This window comes from Gopherus flavomarginatus, chromosome 1, assembly GCF_025201925.1.
Source record: "Gopherus flavomarginatus isolate rGopFla2 chromosome 1, rGopFla2.mat.asm, whole genome shotgun sequence".
Lineage (NCBI taxonomy): Eukaryota > Metazoa > Chordata > Testudines > Testudinidae > Gopherus > Gopherus flavomarginatus.
In genome coordinates, this window is record NC_066617.1 from 379,703,949 (window position 1) to 379,718,174 (window position 14,226).

The 14,226-nt window shown below is 56.8% G+C and overlaps 2 protein-coding genes across 31 annotated transcripts in view; one reads left to right on the forward strand and one right to left on the reverse strand.

Moving 5' to 3' along the window:
* Nucleotides 1-2,087: 2,087 nt before the first annotated feature.
* The window catches only part of TRIM3 (tripartite motif containing 3), a 68,026-nt gene continuing 55,887 nt past the window's right edge, over nt 2,088-14,226 (reverse strand). For 14 of the 17 annotated variants that reach the window (XM_050959228.1, XM_050965679.1, XM_050964847.1 and 11 more), the window contains one exon: nt 2,088-3,228. In XM_050959228.1, coding sequence (XP_050815185.1) covers nt 3,028-3,228 — 201 coding nt within the window. In that variant the 3' untranslated portion in view covers nt 2,088-3,027. Of the gene's footprint in view, nt 3,229-9,441; nt 9,864-14,226 lie in introns of those variants that run through there. The other 3 variants (XM_050967196.1, XM_050956724.1, XR_007774761.1) reach the window with 2 other exon arrangements.
* On the forward strand, nt 6,391-9,440 carry LOC127042930 (uncharacterized PE-PGRS family protein PE_PGRS3-like). 14 transcript variants are annotated; one of them, XM_050936659.1, is made up of 8 exons: nt 7,039-7,239; nt 7,292-7,342; nt 8,018-8,039; nt 8,143-8,423; nt 8,625-8,769; nt 8,898-8,949; nt 9,001-9,073; nt 9,124-9,440. In XM_050936659.1, exons 1-8 carry the CDS (start codon nt 7,059-7,061, stop codon nt 9,438-9,440), a joined length of 1,122 nt encoding a protein of 373 aa, XP_050792616.1. In that variant the 5' UTR covers nt 7,039-7,058. The 14 variants fall into 14 exon arrangements, 13 of the variants coding, with proteins under 13 accessions (XP_050793081.1, XP_050793259.1, XP_050792616.1 ...); XM_050936902.1 differs by lacking the exon at nt 8,018-8,039 and having other exon boundaries at nt 8,120-8,273; nt 8,323-8,423; XM_050937046.1 differs by having other exon boundaries at nt 7,039-7,161.

Genomic DNA, 14,226 nt, shown 5'->3' on the forward strand with positions numbered 1-14,226 from the left:
AGGGGGTGCAGGCCAGGCCCCCCAGGTACTTTTCACGGTAACTGCTGCTTGCTGGGGGATGGGGGGCGACAGGGGCCCCCGTCAGCACCACGGGGAGGCACCACGGACTAGCACGTCTGCAGGGAAACGGCCCCAAAGCAAGCGGCGAGTTTGGGGGCAGCCGGTTTCTTAGCTCAGTCACAAATGCTGCGGAAGGCGGGAACAGAGGCAGGGCCAGGGTCCCCATTGGCTGAGGCTGCAGTGAGTGACATGCAGCAGAGCTCACACCTGAGCACATCCAAACCTGGATGGCCAGAGGCCGTCCAGGCGCCCACGGCCAGCAGGGGGCAGTCGTGCGGCTGCCGCTGAGCTTGCGAGGCCCATGGAGCTGCAGGACCTGCCCGCGCCAATCACAGCAGCATCGCGGGAATGTCTGACAGCGGTTAATAACATAACCAGCCCCCTGCCCCCAATACACAAAACAGCAGCCGTAAGCACCAGCCAGGAACACCGCGACTGGCCTGCACGCCCAGCCCAAATGTTCCTCATGCTGCTTTCCAACCCTGAGCTCTCTGAATCGCCGGCCCAGCGCCGCCACTAACCACGTGTGTCGGCAACAAGCTGGAGCCACGGCCCGCTGAGAGCCACGTGCATTCATAGAATCTCAGGGTTGGACGGGACCTCAGGAGGTATCTAGTCCAACCCCCTGCTCAAAGCAGGGCCAACCCCAACTAAATCATCCCAGCCAGGGCTTTGTCAAGCCTGACCTTAAAAACCTCTAAGGAAGGAGATTCCACCACCTCCCTAGGTAACCCATTCCAGTGCTTCACCAGCCTCCTAGTGAAATAGTGTTTCCTAATATCCAACTTAAACCTCGCCCACTGCAACTTGAGACCATTACTCCTTGTTCTGTCATCTGCCACCACTGAGAACTGTCTAGATCCATCCTCATTGGAACCCCCTTTTAGGTAGTTGAAAGCAGCTATCAAATCCCCCCTCATTCTTCTCTTCTACAGACTAAACAATCCCAGTTCCCTCAGCCTCTCCTCCTGGTCATGTGCTCCAGCCCCTGAACCATTTTTGTTGCCCTCTGCTGGACTCTCTCCAATTTTGCCACATCCTTCTTGCAGAGTGGAGCCCAAAACTGGATACAGTACTCCAGATGTGGCCTCACCAATGTTGAATAAAGGGGAATGATCACGTCCCCTTAAAATGCGCCTACTTATACAGCCCAAAATGTTGTTAGCCTTCTTGGCAACAAGGGCACACTGTCGACTCATATTCTCGTCCACTGTAACCCCTAGGTCCTTTTCTGCAGAACTGCTGCCTAGCCATTTGGTCCCTAGTCTGTAACAGTGCATGGGATTCTTCCATCCTAAGTGCAGGAGTCTGCACTTTTCCTTGTTGAACTAGAAGGTAGGGATAGGGTCCAGAGTGACATAGACAAATGGGCAGATTGGGCCAAAAGAACTCGTATCTACCTCTCCCACCATCTTAGTGTCATCTGCGAACTTGCTGAGGGTGCAATCCATCCCATCATCTCCAATTGGGAGAAAGAATTAAACAGAAATCTGTGACAAGTAACTGGGGACTGTAACACTTCCCTAGCTGCTCCAAAAGCCACCATCCCACCCCGGCGAAAGGCCGTAGTGGTTAAAACCAACCTGGCTTAGACGAGACGTCAGCTACAAACCCCCCTTCTAACAAATGGAAGAAAGGGAGAGTTGATAGCAAAAACTGTAACCCCCAGGAATCAGGAATTGTAGAAAACTGATAAGGGACACAAGGAGAAATTTGTGGCCAGTAGAATTAAGGACAAGAAGTTTTAAAAAGAATATTAAGAAAACAAATCCTATCAGTGATCTTGGTGTATTACAAGGCAGAACTGAGAGATTTGGTCAATAATAATGCAGAAAAGGAAAAAGTGTTGAATAAATATTTTTATCTTGTATTGGGGGAAAAACATCCTGTTGTCCTATCAAATGACGAGGTTGGCACTTGTTTCATTCCACTAGAATCGCTGGAGGATGTTAAACAGCAGCTACTAACATTAGAGGTTTATAAATCAGCAGCTCCAGATAGCTCGCATCCAAGGGTTTGAAAACCGTTAACGTTGTTTTTCAGTAAGTCTGAGGTTGTTCCAGCAGACTGGATGACAGCTAATATTGTGCCAATATTTCAAAAGGGCCAAAGGGCTGGCCTGGAGCAGCCTGTCAGTCTGACATCAATCCTGGGCAAAGTAGCGAAATGGCCAACATGGGATGTGATTCCTAAAGCGTTAGTGGAGATGACGGAATTAATGCCACTCAACATGGGTTTATGGCTATAGACCCTGTGACACTGACATGACTTGTTAGAGGCGATGACCAGTTTGGCTGCTGTAACAGACAGGTGGCTGAAAGGCGTTTGCTTTGGTACCACACGACATTCTGATCAAAAACCGAGAATGACACAAAATCATGACAGCACCCGTGCAATGGATTCAAAACTGGCTCCCTGGCCGGTCCCGAAATGTCATCGTCACCGGGGACTCCATGTTGAGTGGATGTGCTTCCAGCGGCTCGGTTCTCAGGCCCAGCTAGGGAGCCCACGTGGCCCCTGTAAACTGGGTTGTGCTGGCCCCTCTGGTACTGGGACAAACCTGGAGGTGGGTTTCTCTGGTTTCAGAAGGAAGTACGCCAGGCTGCCTCCACATGCCACAGCCATGCCAACGAGTTGGCTGTGCCACGCCCGGAGGTCCAGGCATGGTCAGTGTTCCTTACACATGTGAGAGGCGCCTTCTCCCAGCTGGGTGCCGTTGGGCAATGTTGCAGCACACGGTATAAGGGATGCATAAAGCCCACCTAAGAAGGAGCCACCCACAGGCAGTGCCAGCGACCTTCCACAGCAGCATGGAGCCAGCTGCCGGGGCTGGGCACTGCTGAAGGTCCATGCTGGTTGGACATCCCCAGGCAGTTCCGGGTGTTGCCACCTTCCCCTGGCCCTTTACCCTCCAGGCCCACAGCGCCCTGCTGCAGGCGGGTGGGAAAGGGAACCCAGACCCATTCGTCAGCCCAGGCCTTGGAGATCACAGCAAGGGCCTGTTTGTTCTGCACCCGGCCGGTTCCCTGGGCTGCTTCCTGCCTTTGCCCGGCTGCCAACGTCGGTCGCAGAGCCGCACTCGCCCGTCTCCTCCCGCCTGCGCTGCCAGCTCAGGGCTCCGCTCAGTTCGCTGCAGCAGGTGGACGTTCTCAGGGGCTCTGACCTGTCCTGGAGAGGGAACCAAGCCCTCAGTGAACCCTTCCCGGCTGCCACGGCCGCACAGGCCAAGGCCAAGGCCAAGCCACAAGCCACTGGCCACCAATGGCACAGGATAGATTTTCTGCCCCCTGGAGCAAAGTAGGCACAGACCTGGCTGCACTGGCTGGGAAAACGATCCCATCCACCTCAACTGCATGTCCCTTGGCCAAGGCCGCTAGACAACGGGGGGGTCGCACCAGCAGATCTAGGCTGTACATGGGCCCCGTGACCTAGTGCAGCCCAGCTGGGGTTTGCACAAGGCCTGGTGAGGGGTCGTCCTGCTGAGCTGTGCAGGCTGCCATGGCGTGGGGGAGCCACCTGCAGACACCTGGGTTAAGAGCACACTGGGCCCCAGGATCCTGTAGCGCCCGGCACGGCTGTTGGGGATTCGAAGCCAGCAGGCAGCTCTGGGATCCCACACATGGGCCATGCACATTGCTGGAGGAACTCGGGTTGCAATCCACAGAGGGGTCACATGTGGGGTCATAGGAGGGCGTCACCCAGAGGAACAGGTGACATGGTGGCCAGAGCCCGAAAGGCGGGCGAGCAGGGGCCCCAAGTCAGCTGCTGGGCCTGAGTTGGTCTCTGGCAAGCACCAGCCCCCGAGCACCGGGACACCGCAGGGCCACAGCGTAACCAAGCGCATAGGAGCTCGCCCAGCCCACGGATGCAGCGCTCAGCCACTCCGGCCTCCCTCATGACACTGCCTGGCTAAGCACCGGGCTCAGTGCAGCCTCGGCGTAGCCCCAGGCAGCCAGCAGACAATGGGAGCCCGGAGGCTTTGCTGGTGGAGCCGGGCCAAGCTCCCAGTGCTGATGCCTTGGGGGTGGGCGCTAGCACTAGCCGTGGAAACCTTCCCATCCCCACTGCTCACACCAAGGCCACGCGGGGAAGGGGGATGGGACTTGCTAGGAAGGTTTCTGGTTGTTGCTGATTTACACCCAGGCCCCAGGCGTGGAGACTCTGCCCTTTCTCATGGGCACCCATCAGCTGGGCCCCGTCCGCGCCAGCCTGGCCCGGCTCACCTCAGCCCCTTGGGGTCAGCGGAGGGCTGGGGGTGGGGTGCTCCCCTGCCTGGGGTGCAGCCCATGAGGGCATCATGCTGCTTGGCCCTAAAGCTGCCCCCCCCCCCGGCTGTGAGAGCCCATCGCCCTGCCCCAGCAAGAGGCGTTCAGCCTGCCCGGGCACCCGTGTGCCCAGCTGGGTGCCAGCCCAGCCAGTGACGTCCACAGACATGTTACGCAGCCCGTACCCTAACCCCCACGGCCTCGCTGTTGTCTGCCCCGCCCGGACAGGACCCGAGCTGCTGGGTGGGGGCGAGTGAGGGCCGAGCAGGGGGGGCTGAGCCTGGGGGGCTGCTCATTTCCCAGGTGCCCGCTGCTGCCCATGTGGCTTGTCAGCAGTACCAGGGCCCAGCTGCAGCACGGGGCTGCGGACTGGGCTGTGGACCGGGGGACCCCAGGGATCCCTAGGGCAGGAAAGCCCCGTGAGGCCAGCACAGGCAGCGAGGGGCTGAGCTGTATCCCCCGCCACCAGGCCCTGTCAGTCACTTCCGGCCGTGGCCACAGCGACTCGCCCCCCACCCGCCTGGTGCCCCAACGCAGAGCGGGGAGTGGGCACGGCTAGGTGTGTGGCTGAGGGGCGGAAAGGGTCAGGCATGGCCAGGGGAGGGCAGGTCTGGGGAGGGCCAGGCCAGGGCAGGAAACAGCTGGGGGAGGGACAGGCCAGGCCAGGCCAGGGCTGGGGGAGGGACAGGCCAGGCCAGGCCAGGCCAGGGCTGGGGGAGGGACAGGCCAGGCCAGGGCTGCGAAAGGGCCAGGCCAGGCCAGGGCAGGGCTGGGGAGGGCCAGGCCAAGGCAGGGCTGGGGAGGGCCAGGCCAGGCCAAGCTAGAGCTAGGGGAGGGACAGGCCAGGCCAGGCCAGGCCAGGGCTGGGGGAGGGACAGGCCAGGCCAGGCCAGGGCTGGGGGAGGGACAGGCCAGGCCAGGGCTGCGAAAGGACCAGGCCAGGCCAGGCCAGGGCAGGGCTGGGGAGGGCCAGGCCAAGGCAGGGCTGGGGAGGGCCAGGCCAGGCCAAGCTAGAGCTAGGGGAGGGCCAGGCCAGGCCAGGGCTGGGAAAGGGACAGGCGAGGCCAGGCCAGGCCAGGGCTGGGGGAGGGCCAGGCCAGGCCAGGCCAGGCCAGGGCTGTGAAAGGGACAGGCCAGGCCAGGCCAGGCCAGGGCTGGGGGAGGGCCAGGCCAGGCCAGGGCTGGGGGAGGGCCAGGCCAGGCCAGGCCAGGCCAGGGCTGTGAAAGGGACAGGCCAGGCCAGGCCAGGCCAGGACTGGGGGAGGGCCAGGCCAGGGCAGGGTTGGGGAGGGCCAGGCCAGGCCAAGCTAGAGCTAGGAGAGGGCCAGGCCAGGGCTGGGTGGGGGCCAGGATCTGGCCTGCAGAGGGGCAGCCAGCACCCGTCACTGGCTCCCTCCAGGCCAGGAGACAGGCAGTACCAAGGGGGGACGGGCAGGGAAAGCAGGCCAGGAGATTGCCCCCGACACACCCCATATCCCCAGCAGCTGGGTCAGTCTGTGTTACAGCACCCACAGATCCACCTTCTCACCCAGCGCTAGCAGAGGCACCCCCCTCACACACTCACTGCCCTAGGGCCACATGGCAGAGGCCCCCGGCTGCCCCTCGGCGAGGCCTCCCATGTAAGCCCGGCATAGGCACTGCCCCAACCCTGTGGGCACCAGCACCCCAGGGCCCCCCGATCCCCACAGCGCTGCACCCCCTCAGGGCAGCCCAGCACCCCGCTGGCAGGAGCAGGAGGTGGGTCTGTCCTCCCACCACAGGGACAGGGCCCAGGGGCTTTTCAGAATACTTTATTTTGTACATATGGTTCGTTAGCATACGGCAGCCCTGCCCCCGCTCGCACCCCAGAGGTGGGAGGGGCTGAAAGCTGGGGGGGCTGCAATTGGTGGCTCCTAGGCTGTGAGCCAGGCTGGGAGGGGCCGCATTGCCCTGGCAGAGGGGAAGAGCTGGCTCCTGGGGAGCCCACAGCCTGTGGCCATAGCTGTGGGGCTCCGTGGGCAGGGGGTGCAGGCAGGATTGGAGGATCCCCTGGAGACGAGCCCCCACCACAGAGGGGGTGGGGGAACTGGGCTGGGGGACGTGCTGCACCAGGCAGGCCTGGGGCACGAGTCCCTGGAGTAACGGAGTGAGAAGCGCCCCCAGCCAGGGCCTGGCAGAGACCAGGGCAACCCCCACACTGCCCAGCCCCACGCCAGGTCCCACGACCCCTCACTGCCCTCAGCGCTGGGCTCGGCCGCCCCGTCCCCTGAAACCAGCCACAGAAATAAAGTGCAGATCAACTCTAGCGAGAAGGGAGACACTGGGGGGAGGGGGTGCTGGAGGGCAGATCGGGGGGGACAGCTGGGGGGTCACTGGTGGGCGCAAAGCTGGGAGACACTGGACAGTTGGGGGTGCTGGGGAGCACAACAGGTGTTGCTAGGGGCACATGTGGCAGCAGGTTGGCATTGCAGGGGCAGGTGTCGCTAGTGGACACCAGGGGGGCTGGGCAGGCATTGCTGGTGAGTACAGAGGGTGGGCATTGCTGGGCAGCACTGGAAGCAATGGGCGGTGGGTGGGTGTTGCTGGGCTGTACAAGGGGGCGGGTGTCGCTGGGTGGCTCACAGGCGGGTGTTGCTGCATTGTACAGGGAGCTGGGTGTTGCTGGGGGACACAGAGGTGGGTGTTGCTGGGTTGTACAGGGGGGCAGGTGTTGCTGGGTGGCTCAGAGGCGGATGTTGCTAGGTTGTACAGGGGATGGGTGTTGCTGGGGTGTACAGGGGGGCGGGTGGAGCTGAGGGACTCAGAGGCGGGTGTTGCTGGGTTGTACAGGGGGCGGGTGTTGCTGGGGGACTCAGAGGTGGATGTTGTTGGGTTGTACAGGGGGGCGGGCGTTGCTGGGGGACTCAGAGGCAGGTGTTGCTAGGTTGTACAGGGGGTGGGTGTTGCTGGGGTGTACAAGGGGGCGGGTGGAGCTGAGGGACTCAGAGGTGGGTGTTGCTGGGTTGTACAGGGGGCGGGCGTTGCTGGGGGACTCAGAGGTGGGTGTTGCTGGGTTGTACAGCGGGGTGGATGGTGCTGGAGGACTCAGAGGTGGGAGTTGCTGGGTTGTACAGGGGGCGGGTGTTGCTGGGTTGCACAGGGGGGCGGGTGTTGCTGGGGGACTCAGGGGCGGGTGTTGCTGGGTTGTACAGGGGAGTGGTGTTGCTGGGTTGCACAGGGGGACGGGCGTTGCTGGGTTGCACAGGGGGGTGGATGGTGCTGGAGGACTCAGAGGTGGGCGTTGCTGGGTTGTACAGGGGGCGGGCGTTGCTGGGTTGCACAGGGGGCGGGTGTTGCTGGGGGACTCAGAGGTGGGTGTTGCTGGGATGCACGGGGGCGGGTGTTGCTGGGTTGCACAGGGGGACGGGCGTTGCTGGGGGACTCAGAGGTGGGTGTTGCTGGGTTGTACAGGGGGGTGGATGGTGCTGGAGGACTCAGAGGTGGGCGTTGCTGGGTTGTACAGGGGGCGGGCGTTGCTGGGTTGTACAGGGGGGCGGGTGTTGCTGGGGGACTCAGGGGCGGGTGTTGCTGGGTTGTACAGGGGAGCGGTGTTGCTGGGTTGTACAGGGGGGCGGGTGTTGCTGGGGGACTCAGAGGTGGGTGTTGCTAGGTTGTACAGGGGGTGGGTGTTGCTGGGGTGTACAGGGGGGTGGGTGGAGCTGGGGGACTCAGAGGCGGGTGTTGCTGGGTTGTACAGGGGGCGGGCGTTGCTGGGGGACTCAGAAGCGGGAGTTGCTGGGTTGCACAGGGGGCGGGTGTTGCTGGGGGACTCGGAGGCAGGTGTTGCTGGGTTGTATGGGGGGGTGTTGCTGGGAGGCTCAGAGGCGGGTGTTGGTGGGTTGCACAGGGGGCGGGTGTTGCTGGGAGGCTCAGAGGCGGGAGTTGCTGGGTTGCAAAGGGGGCGGGTGTTGCTGGGGGACTCAGAGGCGGGTGTTGCTGGGTTGTACACTGGGGGTCTTGCTGGGGGACTCAGAGGCAGGTGTTGCTGGGTTGTACGGTGGGGGTGTTGCTTGGGGACTCAGAGGCGGGTGTTGCTGGGGTGTACAGGGGGGCGGGTGGAGCTGGGGGACTCAGAGGCGGGTGTTGCTGGGGTGTACAGGGCGGTGGGTGGAGCTGGGGGACTCAGAGGCAGGTGTTGCTGGGTTGTACGGTGGGGGTCTTGCTGAGGGACTCAGAGGCAGGTGTTGCTGGGTTGTACGGTGGGGGTCTTGCTGGGGGACTCGGAGGCAGGTGTTGCTGGGTTGCACAGGGGGCGGGTGTTGCTGGGGGACTTGGAGGCAGGTGTTGCTGGGTTGTTTGGGGGGTGTTGCTGGGAGGCTCAGAGGCGGGTGTTGGTGGGTTGCACAGGGGGCGGGTGTTGCTGGGAGGCTCAGAGGCGGGAGTTGCTGGGTTGCAAAGGGGGCGGGTGTTGCTGGGGGACTCAGAGGTGGGAGTTGCTGGGGGACTCAGAGGCTGGTATTGCTGGGTTGTACAGGGGGGCAGGTGTTGCTGGGGGACTCAGAGGCGGGAGTTGCTGTGTTGCACAGGGGGCGGGTGTTTCTGGGGGACTCAGAGGCGGGTGTTGCTGGGTTGTACAGGGGGAGCGGTGTTGCTGGGGGACTCAGAGGCAGGTGTGGCTGCGTTGCACAGGGGGCGGGTGTTTCTGGGGGACTCAGAGGCGGGTGTTGCTGGGTTGTACAGGGGGCGGGTGTTGCTGGAGGACTCAGAGGCGGGTGTTGCTGGGTTGTACGGTGGGGGTCTTGCTGGGGGACTCAGAGGCGGGTGTTGCTGGTTTGCACAGGGGGACCGGTGTTGCTGGGGGACTCAGAGGCAGGTGTTGCTGGGTTGTACAGGGGGAGCGGTGTTGCTGGGGGACTCAGAGGCGGGTGTTGCTGGGTTGTACAGGGGGGCGGGTGTTGCTGGAGGACTCAGAGGCGGGTGTTGCTGGGTTGCACAGGGATGCTGATGGGCAGGATATGCTGCATCTCAGGGAGAAGGATCAAGGCCCCCAGCGCCCACAGCCCCACTGACCCTCTAGCCCACACGGCTGGGGGGAGGGGTGGCCCCTCAGCAAACACCAAAGGGCCCGGGCAGGGGGGAAGGGCGGACAGCCACTAACCTTCACCGCAGCCGGGGGGATCCAGTGGGCCGCCCCTCTCCATGGGCCGGTCTCCCTGCTCTGGGGCCTGGGCTGGCAGGCACAGGGGCGGGTCTCCCCACTCGACAGTCCTTTGCACTGCAGCGTGGGGGGCCCAGGGCTCCTGCAGCCCCCCCACCTCTGGTGGGCTGGGCGCTCAGCACCAGCCTGCAGGTGGGGAAAGTGGCCCCTCGGTCTCTAGTCCAGACAGCGGGGCAGGCGCAGGCCGGGGCCTGCCCAGGGTCCCTCAGCTACTGCAGGTAGCGATAGGCCTTGAAACAGTGATTGCCCGAGTCAGCCACCACCACGTGTCCGTCCGAGGTGAGCGCCAGGCCCTGCGGCCCATACAGTGGGTCGGCCAGCGTGTTGATGTAGGACAGGAAGGAGCCTGAGCTGTCGAAGACCTGCCAAGAGAGGGGACTGTGACAAATCTGAGGAACTGTCCCAGACAGAGGTGATTTTGGAACAAACTGATGCATTTAAACAGCGATAAGTCACCAGGACCAGACAGGATTCACTCAAGAGTTCTGAAGGAACTCAAATGTGAAATTGCAGAACTACTAACTGTAGTCTTTAGCCCAGGAATCGGCAACCTTTGGCATGCGGCCCATCAGGGAAATCCTCTGGCAAGCCGGGCCGGTTTGTTTACCTGCAGCGTCCGCAGATCACAGCTCCCACTGGCCACGGTTCACTGCACCAGGCCAATGGGGGCTGCAGGAAGCAGCATAGGCTGAGGGATGTGCTGGCCACCGCTTCCCATAGCCCCCATTGGCCTGGGACGGCGAACCGCAGCCAGGGGGAGCTGCCATTGGCCGAACCTGCGGACGCTGCAGGTAAACAAACCGGCCCGGCCCGCCAGCGGATTTCCCTGATGGGCCACGTGCCAAAGGTTCCAATCCCTGCTGTAACCTATCGTTTAGATCAGCTTCTGTACCAGATGAATGGCAGATAGCTAATGTGATGCCAACTTTTAAAAAGGGCTCCAGAGGTGACCCCAGCAATTACAGGCCAGTAAGCCTGACTTCAGCACTGGGCAAACTGGTTGAAACTATAGTAAAGAACAGAATTGCCAGACACAGAGATGACCTAATTTCTTGGGAAGAGTGAACACGGTTTTGGTAAAGGGAAATCATGCCTCACCAATCTACTAGAATCCTCTGAGAGGATCAACAAGCATGTGGACAAGGGGGATCCAGTGTACTTAGATTTTCAGAAAGCCTTTGACAAGGTCCCTCACCACAGGCTCTTAAGCAAAATAAGCTGTCATGGAATAAGTGGGAAGGTCCTCTCATGGATTGGTAACTGGTTAAAAGATAGGGAACAAAGGGTAGGAATAAATGGTCAGAATGGAGAGAGGTAATAGTGGTGTCCCCCAGGGGTCTGTACTGGGACCAGTCCTATTCAACGTATTCATAAATGATCTGGAAAAAGGGTAAACAGAACATAAGAACATAAGAACGGCCATACCGGATCAGACCAAAGGTCCATCTAGCCCAGTATCTGTCTACCGACAGCGGCCAATGCCAGGTGCCCCAGAGGGAGTGAAGCTAACGGACAATGATCAAGTGATCTCTCTCCTGCCATCCATCTCCATCCTCTGATGAACACAGGTTAGGGACACCGTTCTTTACCCTTCCTGGCTAATAGACATTTATGGACGTAGCCACCATGAATTCATCCAGTTCCCTTTTAAACATTGTTATAGTCCTAGCCTTCACAACCTCCTCAGGTAAGGAGTTCCACAAGTTGACTGTGCCCTGTGTGAAGAAGAACTTCCTTTTATTTGTTTTAAACTGCTACCTATTAATTTCATTTGGTGACCCCTAGTTCTTGTATTATGGGAATAAATAAATAACTTGTCCTTATCCACTTTCTCCACATCACTCATGATTTTATATACCTCTATCATATCCCCCCTTAGTCTCCTCTTTTCCAAGCTGAAGAGGCCTAGCCTCTTTAATCTTTTCTCATATGGGACCCTCTCCAAACCCCTAATCATTTTAGTTACCCTTCTCTGAACCTTTTCTAGTGCTAGAATATCTTTTTTGAGGTGAGGAGACCACATCTGTACACAGTATTCGAGATGTGGGCGTACCATGGATTTATATAAGGGCAATAATATATTCTCAGTCTTATTCTCTATCCCCTTTTTAAGGATTCCTAACATCCTGTTTGCTTTTTTGACCACTTCTGCACACTGCGTGGACATCTTCAGAGAACTATCCACGATGATGCCAAGATCTTTTTCCTGACTCGTTGTAGCTAAATTAGCCCCCATCATATTGTATGTATAGTTGGGGTTATTTTTTCCAATGTGCATTACTTTACATTTATCCACATTACATTTCATTTGTCATTTTGTTGCCCAATCACTTAGTTTTGTGAGATCTTTTTGAAGTTCTTCACAATCTGCTTTGGTCTTAACTATCTTGAGTAGTTTAGTATCATCTGCAAACTTGGCCACCTCACTGTTTACCCCTTTCTCCAGATCATTTATGAATAAATTGAATAGAATTGGTCCTAGGACTGACCCTTGGGGAACTCCACTAGTTACCCCTCTCCATTCTGAGAACTTACCATTAATTCCTAACCTTTGTTCCCTGTCTTTTAACCAATTCTCAGTCCATGAAAGGACCTTCCCTTTTATCCCATGACAGCTTAATTTATGTAAGAGCCTTTGTTGAGGGACCTTGTCAAAGGCTTTCTGGAAATCTAAGTACACTATGTGCACTGAATCCCCCCTGTCCACATGTTTGTTGACCCCTTCAAAGAACTCTAATAGATTAGTAAGACACGATTTCCTTTACAGAAACCCTGTTGACTTTTGCTCAACAGTTTATGTTTTTCTATGTGTCTGACAATTTTATTCTTTACTATTGTTTCGACTAATTTGCCCGGTACCGACGTTAGACTTACCGGTCTGTAATTGCTGGGATCACCTCTAAAACCCTTTTTAAATATTGGCATTACATTAGCTAACTTCCAGTCATTGGGTACCGAAGCCGATTTAAAGGACAGTTTACAAACCTTAGTTAATAGTTCCGCAACTTCACATCTGAGTTCTTTCAGAACTCTTGGGTGAATGCCATCTGGTCCCGGTGACTTGTTAATGTTGAGTTTATCAATTAATTCCAAAACTTCCTCTAGTGACACTTCAATCTGTGACAATTCCTCAGATTTGTCACCTACAAAAGCCAGCTCAGGTTTGGGAATCTCTCTAACATCCTCAGCCATGAAGACTGAAGCAAAGAATCCATTTAGTTTCTCCGCAATGACTTTATTGTCTTTAAGCGCTCTTTTTGTATCTCGATCGTCAAGGGGCCCCACTGCTTGTTTAGCAGGCTTCCTGCTTCTGATGTACTTAAAAAACATTTTGTTATTACCTTTGGAGTTTTTGGCTAGCTGTTCTTCAAACTCTTCCTTGGCTTTTCATATTACACTCTTGCACTTAAGCTGGCAGTGTTTGTGCTCCTTTCTATTTGCCTCACTAGGATTTGACTTCCACTTTTTAAAGGAAGTCTTTTTATCTCTCACTGCTTCTATTACATGGTTGTTAAGCCACAGTGGCTCTTTTTTAGTTCTTTTACTGTGTTTCTTAATTTGGGGTATACATTGAAGTTGGGCCTCTATTACAGTGTCTTTAAAAAGGGCCCATGCAACTTGCAGGGATTCCACTTCAGTCACTGTACCTTTTAACTTTTGTTTAACTAACCCCCTCATTTTTGCATAGTTTCCTCTTTTGAAATTAAATGCCAGTGTTGGCCTGTTGAGATGTTCTTCCCACCACAGGGATGTTAAATGTTATTATATTATGGTCACTATTTGCAAGCGGTCCTGCTATAGTTACCTCTTGGACCAGCTCCTGTGCTCCACTCAGGATTAAATCTAGAGTTGCCTCTCCCCTTGTGGGTTCCCGTACCAGCTGCTCCATGAAGCAGTCATTTAAAGTATCGAGACATTTTATCTCTTCATTTCGTCCTGAAGTGAAATGTTCCCAGTCAATATGGGGATAATTGAAATCCCTGGTCAGGTGGTCGATAATAGATCCCTGATGTTATATTTTTACTGGAGCCTGAAATTTCTATCCATAGCGATTCTATGGAACATGTGGATTCGCTTAAGATTTTTACTTCATTTGAATCTACATTTTCTTTCAGATATAGTGCCACTCCTCCCCCTGCATGACCTGTTCTGTCCTTCCGATATATTTTGTACCCCGGAATGATTGTGTCCCATTGATTGTCCTCAATCCACCAGGTTTCTGTGATGCCTATTATAGCAATATCCTCCTTTATCACAAGGCACTCTAGTTCAACTACCTTATTATTTAGACTTCTAGCATTTGTGTACAAGCACTTTAAAAACTTCTCCCTGTTTATTTGTCTGCCCTTTTCTGATGTGCCAGATTCTTTTTTATGTGACGGTTTATCATGTGATCTCGCCCTTACATTATCCTCTTCCATCCTCTGCTCCTGACTATAACTTGGAGATTCCCTTTCATCAGACTTTCCCCTAAGAGAAGTCTGTGTCCGATCCACATGCTCCTCTGCAGCAGTCGGCTTTCCCCCATCTCCTAGTTTAAAAACTGCTCTACAACCTTTTTAATGTTTAGTGCCAGCAATCTGGTTCCACTTTGGTTTAGGTGGAGCCCATCTCTCCTGTATTGGCTCCCCCCATCCGAAAAGTTTCCCTAGTTCGTAATGAACGTAAACCCCTCCTCTCTACACCATTATCTCATCCACGCATTGACACTCTGAAGCTCTGCCT